Genomic DNA, 20,246 nt, shown 5'->3' with positions numbered 1-20,246 from the left:
TTCTGTGATTCTGTGATTCTGTTATAGCTGAGCCATAAAAATTAGCAGCTAGAATTTGGATGGCTGGAAGGCCATCCCTTCTAGATCCTTTGGATTGCTAATGTCAGTGCAGAAAAACAGACACTATAATCGGCCATTTTAATAGCTTTCATCTAATCACATCCCATGTGATTAGAATAATTCCATTCTGGTGCATTAGTTTTTGTCCTACTAATTCTTGTTCAGTAATAATCCTGATCATGCGAGTCTGGTGAATAATCTGCTCCTGTATGAGCGCTTAGTAGCATTAACTTTTATTTTCAGTTCCTCACTGGTCATATTGGTCTATGGTATTGCTTCTTACATTGTAAAGCTATCAGTGGTCAGGAACGTTGTTTGGTATATTTCATTTCTAAAGGGCAGAAAAAGAAAAATCTCTTTTCTTCAGATAAATTCAACCAGTGGCTATGGCAGACCCCTATTTGGTCTGATTTTCACAAAATCATAGAATGGTTTGAGTGGGAAGCGTCCCTTAAAGGTCTTGTAGTCCAACCACCCCGCAATGAACAGGGACACCTACAGCTCCACTAGAGTGCTCAGAGCCCTTTGTAGCCTGACATTGAATGTCTCCAGAGACAGGGCATCCATCACCACTCTGGGCAACCTGTTCCTTACCACTCTTACTATTGTATTTTATCATTTACTGAGCTGTTCTTCTCAGCTGTGAGAGGAAAAAGAAAAAAAAAAAAAAAGCACCTAAGAATAATTCATCAGGTTATATGGCATGCTTGAGAAAATATTAATAATAATAATAAGACCATTACCATATGGTAATATACCATATGCTGAAGAAACCTCAAAGAGTTCAACACTGAGGTTACAAAATACTGGCATTAGAGAAGCATTCTGCCTAATGCAGAACTGTGTTTTTTTCCCTCAAAGCTGTCATAGGATGCCCCTGTTTTTTTGCTTTGCTTTGCAGGGTGATGTGTTTTCTCAAGCACTGCACAAACAAGTTGCTACAATAAAGTCTCAATGTCTTAAAGAAGAGGATTTACAAACCCCACTGCTCTCTGCAGAGTTTTGCCTACAGAGTTTGGCTGTTACTGTATTTAACTAGAGGAAGGTCATTGCCAGCCAGTCCATCCTGTGAGTACACATGAGAATTTCTGTTAAGACATGTTAGGAGACAGAAAGACAGACAATTTTTTTATTTTTTTTTTTAATGGTGAAGTCTTTGTGTTAGCATCTGACAGAAATTTAGCACAGCTAGATTCTCAGTGTATTTCTTCTTGTTGAATGTATAATCTCTGGCATTTGGCCTATGTACATATGAAGAAAATATTTGGCTGGGTTTAATGCATTCCTGGAAAGACAACAGCAGGTTTTAGCACACACACAAAAAGTCAGTTTAAATACATGCGTGACCTGGTTTACATCTTCATTTCTCTGCTAGCCTGCTGTCTAGCCAGATGCAGGCAAGAGATTCTAACATAAGCCCTGAGAGCCTGCAGCCAGCAAAGCTTTTCTGCACTGTGCACGGAGGTGTCTGCAGAATCAGCTCTTCTTCAGGCTCCTCGTGTCCCAGCACTGGGGTGTGGGGAGCAGGCACTGGGGGAGGCCAGCAGAAAGCCAAGGTTTGCCTTGGGCTGGGGAAGGTCCTGTCTTCAGGATTAGAACACATCTACTGTCTTCCAGCATTTTGTTTGATCACATTTTCAGCCTGTGAGAGCTACAATTGGGCCATTGTAGGCAGTGAGAGCAGTCAGGGGCTTGTTAGATTGATACTGATGCCTCTGAAATATAATTAAATACATGTAGTGTGGAAAACATTTCCCACTTAGTTTCATTTCTGAAGTGCATAACTTCTTTTAATTATCAGTTCTGTAGAACAAAAGATATTTGTTTGGAAAAGAGTATTTGCTTTGATGGAACAACATAGTTGTCATAGGCGATGTAGTTTCATGCTGATATGGAAGCAGATTGAATGTCTCTGTAATTCTTCAAAACAGCCCTGTAACTATTTACAAATGAATTTTAGACTGAACATTTTCAGTGCTCATTTGCTTATGAACCTTCTCTCCTGCTGAGGCTCCCCATGTGGTGAGGAACATGAGGAGTGCAGGTGCCACTTTACTCAGACCTGTAAGCAAACCCTCAGTGTAACTTGGGGTCACTCTGTGGGGGATGTGGGCTTCAGCCTGTAACACAGTTTTATTTCTTTCTCTTTCAAAGTGTGGGGTGTTAATCACCATGCGTAGTTAGAAAGGGAGGAATGGGCTAGTGTTTTACCAGAAGTACAGCGTGGAATATGTTTTCATAAAATCATAGAATGGTTTTAGTTAGAAGGGACCTGTAAAGACCATCTGGTCCAACTCCCCTACAATGAACAGGGACACCTACAACAACATCAGGGTGCTCAGAACCCCATCCAGCCAGACCTTGGGTGTCTCCCAGGAGATGCATCTCCAGGTAGGTTTTCCTACCTACAGCCAGATCTGTAACCTCTGCCTGCATTGGCTAGGCTTGTTATGGCTGCCAAAGAAGAAAATGTCCCCTCTGCTCCCAGTGTAGTGGTCACAGAAGGGAGACAAGGGAGCTGATTTGTTGGTGTGCATCAGCATTCTTGTGCATGATCCAGATGTGTCCCCACATCACTTCTGTGTTCCTTCATATCTATCATTCTCACTCAGTGTAAAATGGTACTTTTATTGTATGACTCGGTTGATAAGTAGTGCCAGAGGACTCACTATCAGCACCTTTTTTTCATGCCTTTGTAGCAAGAGTCCTCTTTTGGATGATTCTGCTACTTCCTCAAACCCTCCTTACTTCGTTCAACTAGCACAACCTTTCCTTGAATGTATGGGCTTGGGAATGTTTGTTTTCTGAGTGTGGAGATTTCTGAATAGTAGAGGTCTGTTGAGATGTCTTTGTTTTTTTCATATTTGCATATCCACAGCCAAATTTTATGTATTTCTGTTTTTAGTCCAGATATCAAATAAAATACTTATGTGTTTGTGTAGGAGAGAGGGCTTGGAGAACTGAGTACTGCTGTACTGTCATACAATAGAAACCAGGCTGAGTAGTTACTTTGTAATACCATTTTCAGCTGTTTTCAGTTATGTCATATTTCTAGCTCAGAGAACAAGTGAGGGTAATTTTCTCTTCTGAGTACATGGAACTGGATGCTAAAACACTTGCCAAAGTTAGCCTAGATAGATACGGTTATTGCATTATCTTCTGTATTATTTAAACTTATTTATATTTCCTAGGAAATACCTATATCTATTGAGGTTAGCTATCTGCAAGTCTTAGCTACCAAAGATAAGCTTTTAAAGGATCGGGGAGTTATGTTGTTTGTGTTAACATAAATACCAGTTTTTGAATTAACATTTTGGTTCAAAATTGAAATGACAAGATGAATCTAGAATAGCCGTGCCCTTCTTTATGCTGAATTTAAATCACAGTGAATTTCACAAAGTAATTACTTCAAGTGACTTCTTCCTTTCATTGTGATTGTATTTGTCTCGATTTAGTAAAATCCAACTACTGCGTGGGTAATAAATAGGGAAGAATTTTACTCGTGCTGTAGAACCGTGCTATCTTGCTTATCACTGTCTTGTATTTATTAAAACATTGAATTACAAAGGTGACAGTTCTGAGGGATCTTTTTTTCGAATAGCAGTAATGGCAAATACTGTTAGCAAAATATGCCCTTTGCAGAATATTGTTTGCACAGTATACAAGAGTTCTAATGCTGGCTTGATCAAGCTAGGAGGGCAGCATTAAGTTAACATCTTTGTAAGGATTGTAACAACAATAAATATTTAATTTATTTATTTTCACACATAAATCAAAACACAGAGAACATAAAATTCAGCTGACATTCATGCTACTTTTTCTCAGGCACCGAACTGCTGCAAAGAAAATATTGTGAAATGCTTTCATAACATAAATGTTGCATTTATTTTTTCTTATGTCGGGAGTAACTTTTTTCTTTTGGGAATCAGCCCCTGATCTGTTTTTGAAGCTGCTGTTCCTTCCAGTCCTGTTCCCTTTCATTATATATGATCACTGAACTGGGCTTATTCTGAATAAAATATGAGTGTCTTCCCTCTGATTTGCATGGGAGAGTTTTATGCCTTTCAGTCTTTTAGAATTTTTTATGAAGGATATAAGTGTTTACAGCCATGAAGCTGATTTCTTTGCCCATCCACAAAAGGGGTATATTCAAGATTGGATGGACAGGAGGAAATAGTGAGTACATAAATGGATGAATTGTTATTAAATGATAGGAATCTGATGGGGTACCTTATTTTGCTGTTTCTAGATTTTGAAATTTGTGTATATCTCTATCTAAGAGCTGAGTCAAGAGTGTACTTTTGTGTAAACTGGGGCACATCTTGCTGGCCTTTCAAGTCTGTTTATTGGCAATTTGTCTACATTGAACTTTTAGAATGATTTTCCTTATTTTTCTAATGTTTCTAGGATTGAGGAATATAGTGTGATTTCATTCTGTTGCAGGTTGTTAGAAGTGGGAAGTATTTGGATGAAATTTTAAACCCGAAAAGTAAAGTTGTTAAGGCTGAAAAGTTCTTGACTAGCCCTCCCAGCCTCACAGACCTTGGCCAAGCTATTTTCATGGTCCTGTTTGGTTCACTATAGTCTTTGAAAACAAACAAGCAAACAAACAAACCTGATCCTCAAATAGCTTACAGTCTAGGTAAAACAGTTTTGCAAGAAAGGGTCTCATATTTATTTCTCCTGAGGCAGAAAGGGGGGCAAGTTGCCTCCCTTGTAGGAAAGCCTCAGCAGATGCAGATTTCCTTCAAAGACTGAGGTGGGGCTCAGGGATGGTGGCCAGTAGCCTATTGCTCTTCTCAACTTCCAGAGTTCTGAGATGATCTCTGTTGGATGTGATCACAGGCAGCAGGAACATGTGACATCCCTCTGGAAGCCTCCAGCAGGCCCTCTGGGATATCCTTGGGCTGAAGAATTCTGGCAGTGTGGATCCATCAGAGCTTGGTGGAGAGACTCTGCCTCCCTGTGGGTGGAGAACGTAGCTAAATGGGAGGGAAAGAGCAAAGTTGTGAATGATTCTGTTTCTGGGGCAGGAGGGAGGGAGAAGTGGTCCCCAGACAGAAACACACTGAAAAGGAACAAGTAGAGAAAACAGTAATTTGAAAATTTAATGGTTTACAGAAGAGGAGGGGCAGATCATTAGGATGGATCCATGGACAAAAGCAGGTATTTCACAATCACCTTACTGGAATCCTTCAGTAAATTTACTTTACTGGCTACAGCCCTTAAGTTTTGTTGTTTTTTTTTCTTGTTGCAACTTTCTAAAGACGTATTAGTGAGAATTCATAAATCAAATCTCTTGGGGGAAAACCTTATTTCACAATCACTGTACTGGAGTAGAGGAAGGTAAATAAGGAAGGGGTGCAGGGAGGGATATCTGTTATGTGATACCCAAGTATTCCAATTTCAATGAAAAAGGGGAAGGTTTTATTAGACATAAGTAAACACGAACTGGATTTCAAGCTTAGACTCAGAACTTTTTTCTGTGGTCTGCTTTTGGCAACAGAAGCAGGAAAAATACCTCAAACAAGTTTGCTACAAACTAGCCTCAGAGTAGAAGGGCAGAAATGCCAGCTTTCAAGCTACCAGGCACCAAATCAACTGGTAAGAATTCTTTCAGTATAATAATTCATTCTGTTGGGTTATTTCTTAATTGTATTTCTGTATTGTAGATCATTCACTTCCTGGCAAAATTAATTGAATGTTCTTCTGTTAAACCTGATCTGGGAGCTTAGCACCCTGAGGCTGCATAGACTGATGTGAATCTGCAATGCATCCTCTCTCTTCCTTGATCCAACAGTGGTGGTCATACTGTGCTGACCTTTGGCTTCCACCTGAAAACTACCAAACACACCAGCCAGAGGAACTCTATCAGATTGTTTTCTTTCAACTTAAGTTCCAGCCCAGCTGCAGAAGGATTAGTCTTACGAGAACAGAACAGTAACAAGAACCTGAACTTAAGTCCACTTGAACGAGGGCAGTCTGGATTTAGGATTAATTTAGTTGTTGTAGGACTGCACTATCTGACAAACGCAGGATCTTTTCTTCCTTTGGGAATGGCACCTGAGGTAGGAGGAGCAGCCAAACTATGGGTGCCTTTTTACTTGTGGGATGAAGGATGTGTAGAGCTGGGGCTACTAGCAGCTGCAAGGGCCAGATCAGAGTGAGCACAGTCTCCTTTGGTAGCAGTAGCTAGTTTCATCTTGGCTAGAAATATGCAAAGTGGTCCTTGACCCAGGGAAACCACCCTTCATGAAAAAAAAGGGTATTGCTTATGCACATGTTCAGCTCAGATGATTTGGAGTGCATTATTTCACTCATCAGCTTTAATTTGTCTGAGGTGATACCTAGAGTAAAGTGATAGACATTAAAACCAGGAAGGAATACAGCTGCAAAGAATATGAATAAAATTAATATCTGGCATGGATATGTTTCAGGAAATATAGTTTTATGTGCTGGTTTTCACTATGAATTTTTTTTTTTAGTTTTTTTTTTTTTAATAGCATGTGTCCAGCATTTCAGTCTATTATGGCAGATTTTTTGTTTGATTGGGTGGAAGAGGTACAGCCAGTTCTCTTACAGGTTGATATAATGGATCCCAAGGACCTAATTTTGTCTCACCCTAATCTTGGCATCCTTTCCTGCTGCTATACGTGGTGAGCTGAAGGCCATTTGCCATAGGTTTAACAGAACTAGAATAAATTTGTGTTTTTTCTTTGGTCTACTCTTCCTAGATCAAATAACAGTAAGGGAACCGAGGATTTGTCTTGTGTGCTACGGAGGTTGGAGGCAGAGCGGCTTGGCTGGATAGGATGATATGCCCCATTCTCAGAATGTAGAATTATATCCCGGTGATGGTTTTAAAATGTTAATCTAGCTTCATATTGGAAAACCTGCTTTTTTTATCTAGTGTGGTGACCTGTTAGGGCTATTAAAACTTTGTGATTGCTGAACTAGGGCAGGAAAATGGTCCTGGCTTCTTGCCATGCTGATAGTCCATTGTTATGTGTAAACACGCTGAGAGATGTGGTTGTTGCCTGAAAGCCTTATCACTGCCTTTGAGGGAGTAACTAGTGCGTGAAAATGCTATCATTTACAGCAATACTTGTGATGCAGGCACTTGGGTGTACTTAAATGTCTTTTACTGGTAACTGAACAGTCCTTCTACTCTGCTATCTTTGAGATTTCATTTGCAATGCTCACTCTGGTGTAACCACCACCAAGCTGCACAGCAGTGACACACCTGTGGGAGTACTGGGACTGTGAACTCCCTTCCTGCAGTCTTCCTTCAGGGAGGAAATTCTGTGGGTACCTCTTGCTCCCTACACCTGCAAGGAGTGCACTCCTTTGGTGCAGTTCCTTGCTTTTTGTAATTGCTTGTTTTCTTTGATGTGGAGATGCATTTCAAAATCCTGTTAAAATGGGCTAGAAGACAGGTGGGGCCTTTGCATCTGGCTTGCAGCTTCTAGGCCATTGGATAACATCACAACTATTGGAGGTGTAATGGGGGCATAGCTCTGGTTGGGGCAGGAGGAATTGGTGTTTTTAGAGCAGCTGAAGAGTGGAATTACCACATTTTTGTGGTATATCTTGTAGGGAAATACGTAAAGATAATAGCAGACCAAGCATTAGATAACTGAAGGGAGGTTGTTCCATCTTACTCTGTGGTCCTTTTGTGCATATCCATGTCCTTCTAGTTCTTTCTGCCTTTATGCAGGATATGGGGACTTGTCTCTAAAGAGCAATAGCACACAACTGTTTCTTTCACCCCAAGCTCTGGGGTGCGCACCTGATAATATGATATTTACCTGATGGCTGCTCTGTCCTATTGCTCTTGATTTCTCTTTGGGACCAGACTTCCCTCTCCCTATATTTGTTTGCTTTCAAAGCTTGAGTGATATCATCTCTAACAGCAAGAATCTATCAGTGTGAGACTTTCCCCCAACACGGGAGGCATTCTAGAGTAGCCTAGTAGTACAAGTCACCTGCTGATATGCATACAAATCTAGGAGTATCTCTCAATATCGCCCTCTTTTAGAGTGATGGTACTAGAGGAAGCTGAAGGATGTATCGTCTGCCATTAAATTTCTTTTTCATTGCCTTGTGTGGAAAATAGCTTTTTTTTTTTTTTTTTTAATAAGTTGTTATTAGTCCTCAAAATTTAACTAACTAGCAATTGTGCTCACATAAGCATGATTTCCCTCTAACAACAGGCCAAAGATGTTCTGCAACAGCAGGAATTTTATGAATATTTCATGAGTAACTTAAGTTAGAATTTTCAGGATTAAATAGAGGAAACTGGGTCAGATGCACATGGTGTAAGCATATAACTTCTTTAATGCTGAATTAATGTATGGCCTGTTTTGAAAGCTGAATAAGTGTTTTCTTCTGTTTTTAATTTGACCATCTTGTGGGAAAGAAATGTTTTCCCTTTGAAATTTTGGTGGGGGCTAATCCTAGTAGTCTTTTGGGGCTTCATAGTGTTTGGGGCTTTGCCACCACATCAGGATGTGCTTTTCCAGCCAGGCTAGTGCCTCGCTGCTTAAAACATTCCCTGCTGTTTTTCTAGGTATATCAGTGAGCTGGAAGAGTTGGGTAGCAGGACAGCAGGTGCTACATCTTTAGAGCAGTGCTCAAGCTGAAGCTGCTTTTCAGTGCTTCCGTAGCACTTTTGAGGGCCTGCTAAAGCATAAGCCAGCAGATTTGAAAAGATGGGGCCTGTAGGGGCTGCATACTCTTGACAGGGCAAGAGGAGCAGCTGTGAGCATTGCCTGTAGTTTGCTTCTCAGACCATTGTGGCAGCAGCGCACTGCATAACGCCATGCTCATTAGGCAGCTTGTATGGCTTGTGCTCCTTGCCTGTTTGGCCTGCATAGGTGATCTCCTCTTGGTGACAAGCAGTAGTGGTGGTGGGAAGGCAAGGTGCACTCATTGAATAACAGCTCCCACAAGGTTTCCTGAAAATAAACATTGAATTGAGCATATGTACTTGCTGCTGTTGAAGTGTGCAGCTGCTTGACCTACAGAGCATTTGTGTTTGAGTTGGATTGTGTTCGTATTCAAATATTGTTAATATAATAATAATAATAACTGCTAGAGCTCAGTATCTGCACTGCCAGTGCTCAAATAAAGGAAATAATAATCTGAATTTGAGACTGAAAGAAAGGAAGCCTTCTTACTCTGCTGTTCATTTCTGAAGACTGATTGTGTGGAAGAGAGGTGGAAAGTGTGGTGGAGAGGATGTCATGCTGGTATATTGCAGTGACCTAATAGATGGAGCTACTTAACACAAGAGAAAGGATTGTAATTGCTTTATCTGTGTTTTTTTTTTTTTTTTTTTCCCAGATCTCTTTCACACCCCTAGGTATGTTAGTGGTTCCCTTGCTTAACCTCAGCTGGGTTGTAATTGTCCTATCTCTGCCTGCCACTGACTGCAGTGGTATTAGGCTTCATTTTGATTCAAGAGATGGTGATACAGAAGATGTAAAAGCCCAGAATACTATAGAATCATAGAACCATTGAGATTGGAAAAGACCTCCAAGGTCATCGAGTCCAATTGTCAACCCATCACCACTGTGCACACTAAACCATAAAACTCTTGAGAACTGTTTATAGTCAGTGTGACTGTTCTCAGTAATTTCATCAGCTTAATGGTTAATACTTTCTGTCTTTGTATTTTCAACCATGTAGACATTTTTAGGTTTGGTATATTAAATATGTAAATGGCTATGCTGTAACAAGGCTTGTAATGGTCTTTGTGGCTTTTTAAAATATAAAAAGTGTATAATTGTAATTGCTTGTTTTAGCATTATTGTGGTGGAAAGCATTTCTATGTTTAATATTGCATTTTTTTTTTACTATTCAAGTAACAGTGCAAGATGGACTGTCTTGCCTCTTTACCAGTGCAAGTGCTGAGCACTCAGTGCAACAGGAACCTGGGGAGGATAAACCACCTAAGGAGTTCCATTAGTCCTTATGATTTCTCTGTGTTGGCCTAGTCCTTCTCTCTGCAGCTGACTTTGGAAAACCTCATCTGTCCTGTAGTATTTTCCCATAATTGATTTTATGTATTTTAAAGAAACCAAACTGCAGCTGGACCTTTGTGATTGTTACCTTCCTTTGTGCTAGTTCGGGATAAAAGCTGAAATTGTGTTATGCTGAAGATGCCTAGAACTGACCATCAGGGGTTCATCTTCCTCCCCTTACTTCTCCCTTTAGAATTCCTCCAGTGAGTAATGACAACAGCATACAGATACAATACATTGCAGCTCACCCCCTGCCATACACCATCATGGTGCCATCAGTGTGCTATTAATGGTGTGTCAGCTGAAACAAGGACATGAGGGCAGTGCTGTTCAGTGCTGACTCAAGTGAAGGCAACGGGTTAAATGCAGGGTTCTGAACAGCGAGAAATATGCAGCCTTGCTTTCTGGTTTGGTAAAAAAATTTGAGAATAGGTTTCAAGATTGCAAAAAAAATTATCCATTTATGTTTGCGACACGATTTTCAGTTGATATAATACATGAACTGCAAGTTTTCAAATGAAGTCAATGGAGTTGCAATCAGATATTCAACTCAAAAATCTGATCATGTCTTTTTTCTGGACTCTTATAATCCCTATCTTAGCAGAGAAATACCCTTTGCTTCACAGTCACACCTTATTCATGTAATCACTTTTTGGCACTAGATACATTTGTGAACAAATGTTTCCGAGAGTGAAGCACGGGAGGAATAAAATGTCATCAAAAATCTCTGAGGAACCCATTGAGAGCCCACTGAGAAAGGCAGCCACTGCCGTCGAACCAGATTGATATGTTTGTTTCTTAGAAACAAGGCCACATATCCCACTAGTTTTGTGATTTTGTTCCTCTCTTTTTGTTAATGTTTTAATAAAAATATTAGAAATTAAAATGTTTTGTAACATATATTAACAACATTGTATATTTTACAACTGTTTCTCCAAAAGTAATGCCTCCTGTTTTATGATGTTGTCCCATTACATCTGAGGCGGGTGTTGGTTGTATGGGAGTAGAGGTTGGACATTCCCACTGATATTTCAATACATGTTGTTGTAGTGTGACAGATGGCAGCAGAGGGGCACTCTGACATAGAAATCTGACAGAAAATCAGAAATCACAGTACCTGGTGTCTGACATAGAAATGCGTATGAAGCTCAGGAGTGGAATTGAATCTTCCATACAGAAAAAATGGCACCCACTGACATTCAGTGACACTTACTGAACATTTCTGGAGACAAACCAGTGGATGTGAGGAGAGTGAGATGGTGGGTGGTGCTTTCCAGCAATGGTGACAGTGACAGTGGGTCACCTATGCTGGTGCAGATTGTTATGAGTGTGGCGTGCAGGTTCCTGTTCATCAGTGATGACAGTGTTGAAAAACTTGGTCATTTCAATGCTCATGGTGGTGACTATGTTGAAGAACTGTGTTCTGTAGCTGAGAATTTGTTCTATCAATTAGTGTTATTGTGCTCGTATCTGTTGTAGTTTTCATGGAAATAAATTGGAGGCATTACTTTTGGAATACCTTATGTATTCATTGCCCAAGATGATTCCTGTTCATTCAGGGTGACCCAGACAGGCAAAAAGTTGAACACCTGAGGTTTAGGCTTTTATTTTTCTAATTTCATGGCAGATGTTTTCATTATAGGCTGTGCTCCATTGCAAAGTTTGTTCTGTATGGAGAGAACTGAGGATGAAGAAGATGGTCAGAGGTCTAGAGCACCTCTCTTGTGAAGAAAGGCTGAGGGAGATTTGCTTGTTTAGCCTGGAGGAGTGAAGGCTCAAGGGAGACTTTACTGTGGTCTTCCAGTATGTACAGGGAGCTTTTAAGAAAGCTGGGAGAGACTTTTGCTAAGTGTTGCGGATAGCGTTCTAATCAGATTGTTCTCAAGCGAGGAAGCACAACAGTACTCAATATGAGTGATCAAGCTTCACTTTATTGCTGCACACACAGAGTTTATATATGGTTCCAATATACATGTGTTCGCACACTATTGGTGCACAACGTGGGCGGCTAGGTGGGCTGCCTAGCTTCAACCAATGCTCAGCCAGCATTCACACCTGTGCTGCTGAGCTCTTCTGCTTATCAGCCCCCACACATCCACAGAGCACAGCTGCGGATGTGGGCCTGCTGTTTACATGCTGCCCCAAGGATGTTGTGTCTCCCATCTTAATTCCTAATATTTTCTCATGGGTATGCACTCTGTGCTGCCGCACCAGTTATGCTCGTACACAGTCCTGCTCTCGCAGCCATTCCCCAACAGCTAAGATTTGTAGAATAAGGGATATTGATTTTAAAATAGAAGAGGTCAGATTTAGATCAGATATGAAATTCTTCATAAGATGGTGGTGAGGGACTGGCACATACTGCCCAGAGAAACTGTGAGTGCTCCATCCCTAGAAGTGTTCAAAGCCGGGTTGGATGGGGTCCTGGGCGGCCTGGCCTAGTGAAAGGTGTCCCTACTAGGGGCCTACAGTAGTGGGGCTGGAGCTGGATGGTTTTTAAACTCCCTTCTAACCCAGGCCATTCTATAATTCAATGAACTCTAACCCCACATTAGATACTAAGCATCGCTTTTTTAAAAGGCCATGATGTTAAAGACAAAGTACCAAGGATGTATATACTCTCTTTCTGGTGTTTTTTAACTGGAATTGGACTTCTTTAGTTAAGGCTTTTGTGGCTTACTGTCTTCTATCTCTGCTTTTTATCACAACATTGTGGTTTTTTACAATAATTAAGTCACTGCTCATTTTATAAGCATTGGAGAAAGTTATTTCAAAAAGGTTTCCTCAATATAGATCAAGTTTGGTTTCTGTTACTAACAAGTTGAGTGCTGCCTCATCACCGTGAATTATGGAAATAAATTTTGGTTTTATTTGTAATTAAGTTAATGTTTGTTTTTTCATTTTCTCTGTTTAGCTGTAAGGTCTGGCTGGCTGCCCCCACCACCACCCGCGCTGCCCCCTCGACCTTCTGTATCTCAGGTACGGGCAAGCTTTTAGCATTTTGCTGCATATTGTTTGCTTGGTTGCTATTGCAGTGGTTAGCACAAGTTGGCTTGGAGATTGTAGCCATTCTTGCTTCCAAGTTAATGCAACTTCACAGTTTGCTCTGCAATTCCATACATGTCCTTCTTCATTGGTCTGTCTATCCAGTGTGTTGCAGTCTCAAATTACAGGCTAATTAAATCTCTTTGTAGTGGAGCTTACATGTACCCACTAGACAAAACTGTAAATTAAATGCTAATAAGGCTACTCTACTAATAGGAGTCTGGTGCTTGATAGGCGTGGGCTTGATACCAGTTGTTTTCTTCTCAAGCTTCAAATGCTCAGAGGGCGTCTGTTAAGGGAGCTGCAGCTTTTAAGAGCATCACCCATTGATTTGAAAAACAGTGTTAAAAGGAAGTGAATCCCATGCCAGTGATGTTATTCAGTTTGAAACCATTAGTAGTGATTTTCTTTTGTTTTGCTTTTAGATGATTTTTGTGTGTTGGTTTGTATTTAGAATATCGTGCAACCACAGCACAATGCAAAATTGATGAATTTGTGTATATCTGCATTCAGATACTTCTTCATATTTTAGGCAGTGTTACATTGTCGGCTCTGGCAAATCTTAGACAGCAGTATGCTTCATATATAGCTCCTTTGATGAGGTGTTTAACAGATGACATGGCCACAGGGAATCTAACAGCCCATTACGTATAAAAGCTTGGCGAGGTACCTTCATTGGGCCAGAAACTGTTATCACTTGAGTTTTGGATCTGCTCTTAGAAGCCTGCCTGTGAGCAACTCCTGTTGCAGTGTGCTTATGATGGCGATGATAAGGGGCTTGCTACTCACAACTGTACCAGCAGCTCATTCCTCTCTTTCTTGCCCCTTTTAGCTATGTCTGAGTGCAGCTAGTTTTTGCCTTGAGGACCGTAGGGTACTCCGGTTTGAACCTGCATAATTCCCCCATGTCAGTGTGACACTAGCCCTACTGCTAATGTCCATGCACCTTAGTGTACACATCACGTTTCTGCTTCATCTGATAGTCCCTGGAGAGCAGTCCGAACCAACTACTCTCTTCCTACCCTGGGTCACGGGGAATGGGACTTTCTACTGCCACAAACACAAGAAGAGTCCCACGTGAAATTCTCGATCCACTCCTTTCCAATACAAAAGTCTGTTTTCTGGAAAAAAAAGAAAAAAAAAAGAGAAGGCATGGTTTCTATGCCTCTTCAGTATTGAACATATGGCTGATACTTTGTTTTCATGCATCACTTACATTTACTTATTTGATTTCTGATGATTTTTTAAAAGCATTTTATTAAATATCAAAATATTATTTTGACCTAGCAAAAATATACATAAACCCAGTTCTTGAAAATGTAACAAACATAATGCTTGTCACATTTTGCTTAATTTATCACCAAATGTGCCCTTCTGTGACAAAGGTAACAGACAGTAGGAAAGCATGTGTGATAGGGTTATAATTCAGCTTTGCTGACCTTACTAATAGCATAGTAATAATAAGCAATAATAAACATATGGATTACATTAGTCCAATGGGGCCCTTTATTTAAAGAGCATGAAGAAAGAGAGAAGGATATCCTTTCAAAATAGAGGCAGGATCAAAATATGAAGAAAAGCCATGATGTTGAAATGATGCATTCAGCTTTTTCCTGTTCCAGGATTTACCAGTCTCTTCTTAAATTTCCATTTTAACTTAATTTTCAACAATATAATACAATCCTATTGTATTACCTTAACATTGTGCTGTATGCCTGCAGGTAAGTACTGCTAATGACAAATATACCTTGGAAATGAAGTGAACCTCACATATTTCAGGGGCTGTGCACCATGTAAGTACGCTTGTGTGTGATTGTTTTGGCTCAGGTTTGGAAATCAGCTTATGGAGGAGGAGAGGGAAACAGTTTCTTCTGAGGACTGCAGTTTTCTGTGGATGAATGAGAACCAGCATGGACCAGCTGGCTCTTCAGAGTGAGATTAGAGTGCTCCTGTGATATAAAAGCTAAAGTGCATAAAAGAGAGCTACCAAGGGATAGCTTAATTAATAGCAATGTAGAAATAGTGTCTTGGTCTTGGCCTACGGTTGCTGTTGTTTTTAGTAGAATTTATTTCAACCTTTAGGGAAACATTATTTTTCCTGTCAGATCCTCCAAGGTAATCCTGCTCAGCAAGTTACTTAGACACTGGTTAGTCACAGCATGCCAAATATCTCCAGTCATATTGAAGGCTTCTTAAATTATTTCCACATCCAGCTCTGCCTCCACAGTACAGCCAGCTGAGTAATGGGGGAGAAGGACTGGATTGCTGGATGAGAGTGGCACAAGCTGAAACTGAGAGCTGCTATTGCTGTGGCCTTCACTCTGTAGCTCAGTGTAGTCTTACTGTGAGAAGCTTGAATCTTGAGACATTGAGATGAATTGGCCAGTTTATAGGGAAATAGCAGCAGGGCTGTCTTCTCTGGTGTGGGTCAGTGCTGTCAGCTCTACCTGAAAGCCATCTAGTCCAACTCCCCTGCTATGAACAGGGACACCACAGATACATCAGGGTGCTCAGAGCCCCATCCAGCCTGACCCTGAATGTCTCCTGGGACAGGGTGGCATCCAGCACATCTCTGGGCAACCTGTTCCAGTGTCTCACCGCCCTCACAGTAAAAAAACTTTTTCCTTGTATCTAATCTAAATCTATCCTTTTCAAGCTTGAAACAGTTTCCCCTTTTTCTATCACCACAGACCCTGTGAAAGAGTCTGTCCTCTTCTTTCCTATAGCTTCCTTTTAAATACTGAAATGGTGCTATCAGGTTGCCTCGGTAACTCCATCTCCTTCATATTTTTTTCCATTGCCAAAGTCAGTGTTTTGTCAACTTATATCTCCATCAATTCATAACCTGGACCCAGGTTTTCCTCAGAACTTTCACCAGGCATTTCTTTAATGCAGCGATGCTCTCATCTGAAGTAGCTGTGGTGACTGCAAATGAGTTAAATAAAGATGGACAAAAGCAAGCTTACATAGTGTGGTGAGGTACTGCAATTCATTTTTCCATTATCTCTGATTTATGATCTTTTAGTTCAAATTCCAACTCATATCTCTCTGCTCAGCAAACTGTTTTGAATTGATGTTTCCAGTGAGATGTTGTGAAATGTGGTATGAAATGCTTTATTACAACTCTCAATTCATGTTGCGTTTCTTTTGAAAGAAAAAAAGAATTCGGTTTTTGCCTAACTTCTGTGAAGGGCAGTTAGAATGAATTTGTATGGAAACAGGCTTATATAAAGACTAGAGTTTTATTTTGGTTAATATGTTTGTTTTGAAGCATTTTCTTTTTACTACTTTGTATATGCTTATGTGCAACTTAAGTGACGTCTTCTGTAATCCCAAATAGCACATCTTACACTTAGCAAATCTGTAGTAGCTGCTTGGGTTTAAGAACGATTGTATTTGTATCAGTTTTCCTTCATCTTGTGACCATAAATGTTTAATATGCTGCAAGCTATTGCAGTGACTTAGAGTGCTGCCCTTACCTCTTTTGCTCACTTCCAAGGACATGCTACACCTATGGCGTTTCTGGTCTATTTTTTTTTCTTTAAGGCACAACTTGTTAGGCGTTTTGGACCCCCTAAGTGATGGTACGTAGAACAGGCAACCTACAGCTTGTTGAAATATTCAGCGTGGTGTAGGAATCACAATAGGAAGGCAGCAGCGTACACTGCTGATTCTCAGTGGTACAAATTTCAAACAGGAAATAACTTTGGGTGCTGTGAATAACATTCCACTGGAACTGAGCTGGAACGAAACGTGTGCACACATCTCACATAAGCCTCTGTTATTATTTTTTTAATGGAAAACAAAATCAAGTTTATTACTTTTGGCTTTTAAGCATACGGAAGCCATTTACTGCCATTGCTTACTATGAAAGATTTAGTGACATACTTCTGTTAATAGGAATTATGGATGAGCACTGAAGAGCGAGTAAAACTTCAGGATTTTTTTCCAACATAACTCACTGTCTGCAGCATTGCCCAATTAGATCAACATTCCTTTATTTAAATTACTCTATTTTAGTATCGTTCTGTCCTGCAGTGATGGCATCCTGCTGATACAGCATAACGGGATTTGAAAACTGTGGGACTGGAAGAAAACCCTGTATCTTGGCTGAAAAAAAAGCATGTTCTTGGTCTCTTTTCCCAGAGCCTGAATTTTAAGCCTGTTGCAAATTAGCTCTGATTTGTGCTGGACTTTTGTTTTCTTGAAACCTTGTAACCTGCTTTTCCCAGCAGTTCCATGCTTGCAATTTTGATGGACACCGACAAAAACTACAGACTAAGGCAGTGTTCTGGTGAAGTTGGAGTAGGTAGGCAGTTGTTAACATAAGCAACTTGTGAAGGATCCCGAGTACCTTGCAGCCTTAAGTATTAAAATCTCAATATGTTATATGAGCTCAGAGTCAAGCTGTCAGTTGAGAAGCCATCATTAGCATTAGTTACCATTGATTTGGTGAAGTCATGGAAACATAACGCTGTGAGGGATGATAGGTCACCCTTCCCAGTTACAGGCACCTGACTTTGTTGGAAAACTAAGATGTTATTCTTCTTAACTTATTGAATGTTCTGCTCTCAGAACGTTACTTGATACTTCTAGTTCCTTAAAGCCCTTTGGCCATTCATCATCCGGAATTGCAAGTGAAAACTGGGACCCAGTTCAAGAAATGTCAGTAACAGCAAATTAAGTGTGCCCACACTGATCTATGGTGCTGAGTTGAAGAGGTGGGGAGGAAGGGCTCCCATCCATCCTGCTGAGAGCTCCCGGACTCCAGAGTGGAATGGCCACATGGTGGTTCCATGCTGGGAGCTGGTCCTGGGGATCCCCTCTGCCAATAACTGCTTTGTCTAGTTAAATTCAGAGGTCTTGACAGACTGATCTTGGGAAGTCTCTTTTAGGTAATGTAATTTTTTCCCTCACTTTGACCAAAATAACCCAGCCTGGTCCCCTGGTTGCCTTGTGTAGTCTATGCCTTTGACATCTGGGTAAAGCCTGAGTCGCTGAGAGGATGAGAGAGGGTTTGCCGAGTTCCATTATGGGGCTGCTTGGAAAAAACGTGCAACAACTAAGGTGCCTTCTTACTGTGTAAAATTATGTGAGGAATATGTCCTGCTGGCAAGACATCTGGACCTTTATGAGAGGGAACATTTTTGTTATGGAAAAAAGAAAAAAATGATTTGAGTTTTGGCAGTCCACTATTCGTATACATGATGGTTCTCTCCCAAGCAACCATGTTATACTGAACCAAAGGATAGTTGTTTAGCTTGCAATCACTGTACAAGAAAATGATGGGGGTTTTTTATCGTCTCCACTGTTTTGGCTGCAGATTAACATACATTGTATAATCAGTGCATTAGGTACTGAAGAAGCCTGTAACTATAGTAAAACTGAAAGTCTTCTATAGCATGAAAGACTTTGCCATCTGCCACTCTAATATAATACAAATGGATTATCCTCTTCTGTCATGAAAATTATATATTAAATCTGAAATGGCTAGGCAAAATAAATTATGGTTTGAGAAGTGGTAGAAACTAGTGCAGTTAGAATTGAATTTGGGAAGTAGTTGACGGTTGCCATAAAATCCTTTCTAAAGAGATTTCTGGGAGAGTGGTGGAATAGAAGTGAGTATTTTAATTAAAATGTGTTGTAATAACTTCTTGAATTTGGCTTCAGATTTATCATAAAATCAAGAACAAAGCAAGGCAAGAATCCAATGCTTGTATCTCATGTGGAATGCGCATACCTCTTCCTAGTTCTCATTCATCTGGTTTTGTAGAAGTGGAGTACTGAAACAGGTTGTTGTTAATGCTTCCATCTGTGTCCTATTCTTTCCTTGCGAATGGGCTGACTGTTGCAGCAATTTATTTGTATTTGCTGCCTTTTGCCTGAACCTTATCGGCAGCCCTCAGATAGCTCGGGGAAAGAAAAGGCTTATCAAAACTTCAGGGCTGCACAGTGTGCTGAGGAAGCCGACAGCACATTGAGACCCCAGGAGCTTGTTGCATTTGCATCCCTATGGGTTTTCTTTCTGTCTTATCATTTTTCAGTTTCTGTAACAAGCAATAAAAGAAATTGATGATTCAATGTGGGGTAGACTAGACTTGCAGGAACTGGAATTGAGACATCTTGACTTCTTAGAAATTGCCACTAAACACAGAAAAAAAGTGAATGTTTATAAAGGAGAAAAATACCTCTTAAATGAAGTTACTTAGAGATGATAGAAGATTGCAGTGGGCACATACTGAGCGTTAAGCGTATTTAGTATCCTACTTTTTCATACAGATAAGCTGTTCTCAATGCTTTTTTTTTTTTTTTTTTTTTTTTTTTTTGCAAAGCTAAGCAGTGACACTGTATAGATAATGATTACAGACTATTCCAGTGAATGCACAGAGGTAATTTCGTTTCTGCAAGTGGTGCTATTGACTACAGTGGTGCTATTTCCATGTGTAAAGTTAGCCTGAACGTAAGTGTGGGCTGGACTCAATTGTGGAAAAGATCAAATATATATATTTTACCTCTTGCAAAAAGCTCTCAGGTAACAGAACAGTGAAAACTCCATGAGGACCCTCTGCTGTGGGAGACCAGTTATGAACTGGACCTGTCTTGAGAAACAGGTGTGAAGTCTATATATTATCCAGCATTGCTAAACAAACAAACAAAAAAATAGCAACAACAAAATATAACTGGAATTGTAAGCAAAGAACTAATTGTAAAGTAATGCATTCTTGTACAGTTAAGAAAATTTTTTATCTGAGGCTTTCAAAGCCCTTAGCACTTAACTGAGAGTTGCATAATTTTTTAGAAAGGTACAGTTAAGTGTTGTCTTGTGGAGCAGTGAGAAGGTTATGACTGTCTGGTCCAAGATCAGACCATGAGACAGAGAGTATTCACAGTTCCTAACGCTCTCCCTAATGATGAGGAATTGTCTGTCCTATTGCTTAGTATTGGCCATAGGTTGGTCTCAGGCTGTGATAATTTTTCAGAGACTTTATTGGCCAATTTTATCTTGTGTCAGGAAGAATGAGGAGGATAGGGCTCTTCTTAGCAAGAATGGGAGAATATATGAGCACGGGAAAAGGAGACACCACCTCTTAATAACTGGATGTTGATCTAGGCAAA

The 20,246-nt window shown here is 40.3% G+C and overlaps 1 protein-coding gene across 3 annotated transcripts in view; it reads left to right on the top strand.

The window, feature by feature from the left end:
• REPS2 (RALBP1 associated Eps domain containing 2) overlaps window positions 1–20,246 on the top strand; it is a 96,093-nt gene that overhangs the window by 62,474 nt on the left and 13,373 nt on the right. For all 3 annotated transcript variants that reach the window (XM_085211534.1, XM_085211525.1, XM_085211517.1), the window contains exon 14: window positions 13,000–13,064. In XM_085211534.1, the coding sequence (XP_085067660.1) occupies window positions 13,000–13,064 (65 nt within the window). The remainder of the gene's footprint in view (window positions 1–12,999; window positions 13,065–20,246) is intronic.

The sequence above is a fragment of the Meleagris gallopavo genome, chromosome 1 (assembly GCF_905368555.1).
Source record: "Meleagris gallopavo chromosome 1, MGAL_WU_HG_1.1, whole genome shotgun sequence".
Lineage (NCBI taxonomy): Eukaryota > Metazoa > Chordata > Aves > Galliformes > Phasianidae > Meleagris > Meleagris gallopavo.
The sequence above is the reverse complement of the archived record's forward strand: the minus strand, read 5'-3'. Positions and strand labels throughout refer to the sequence as shown.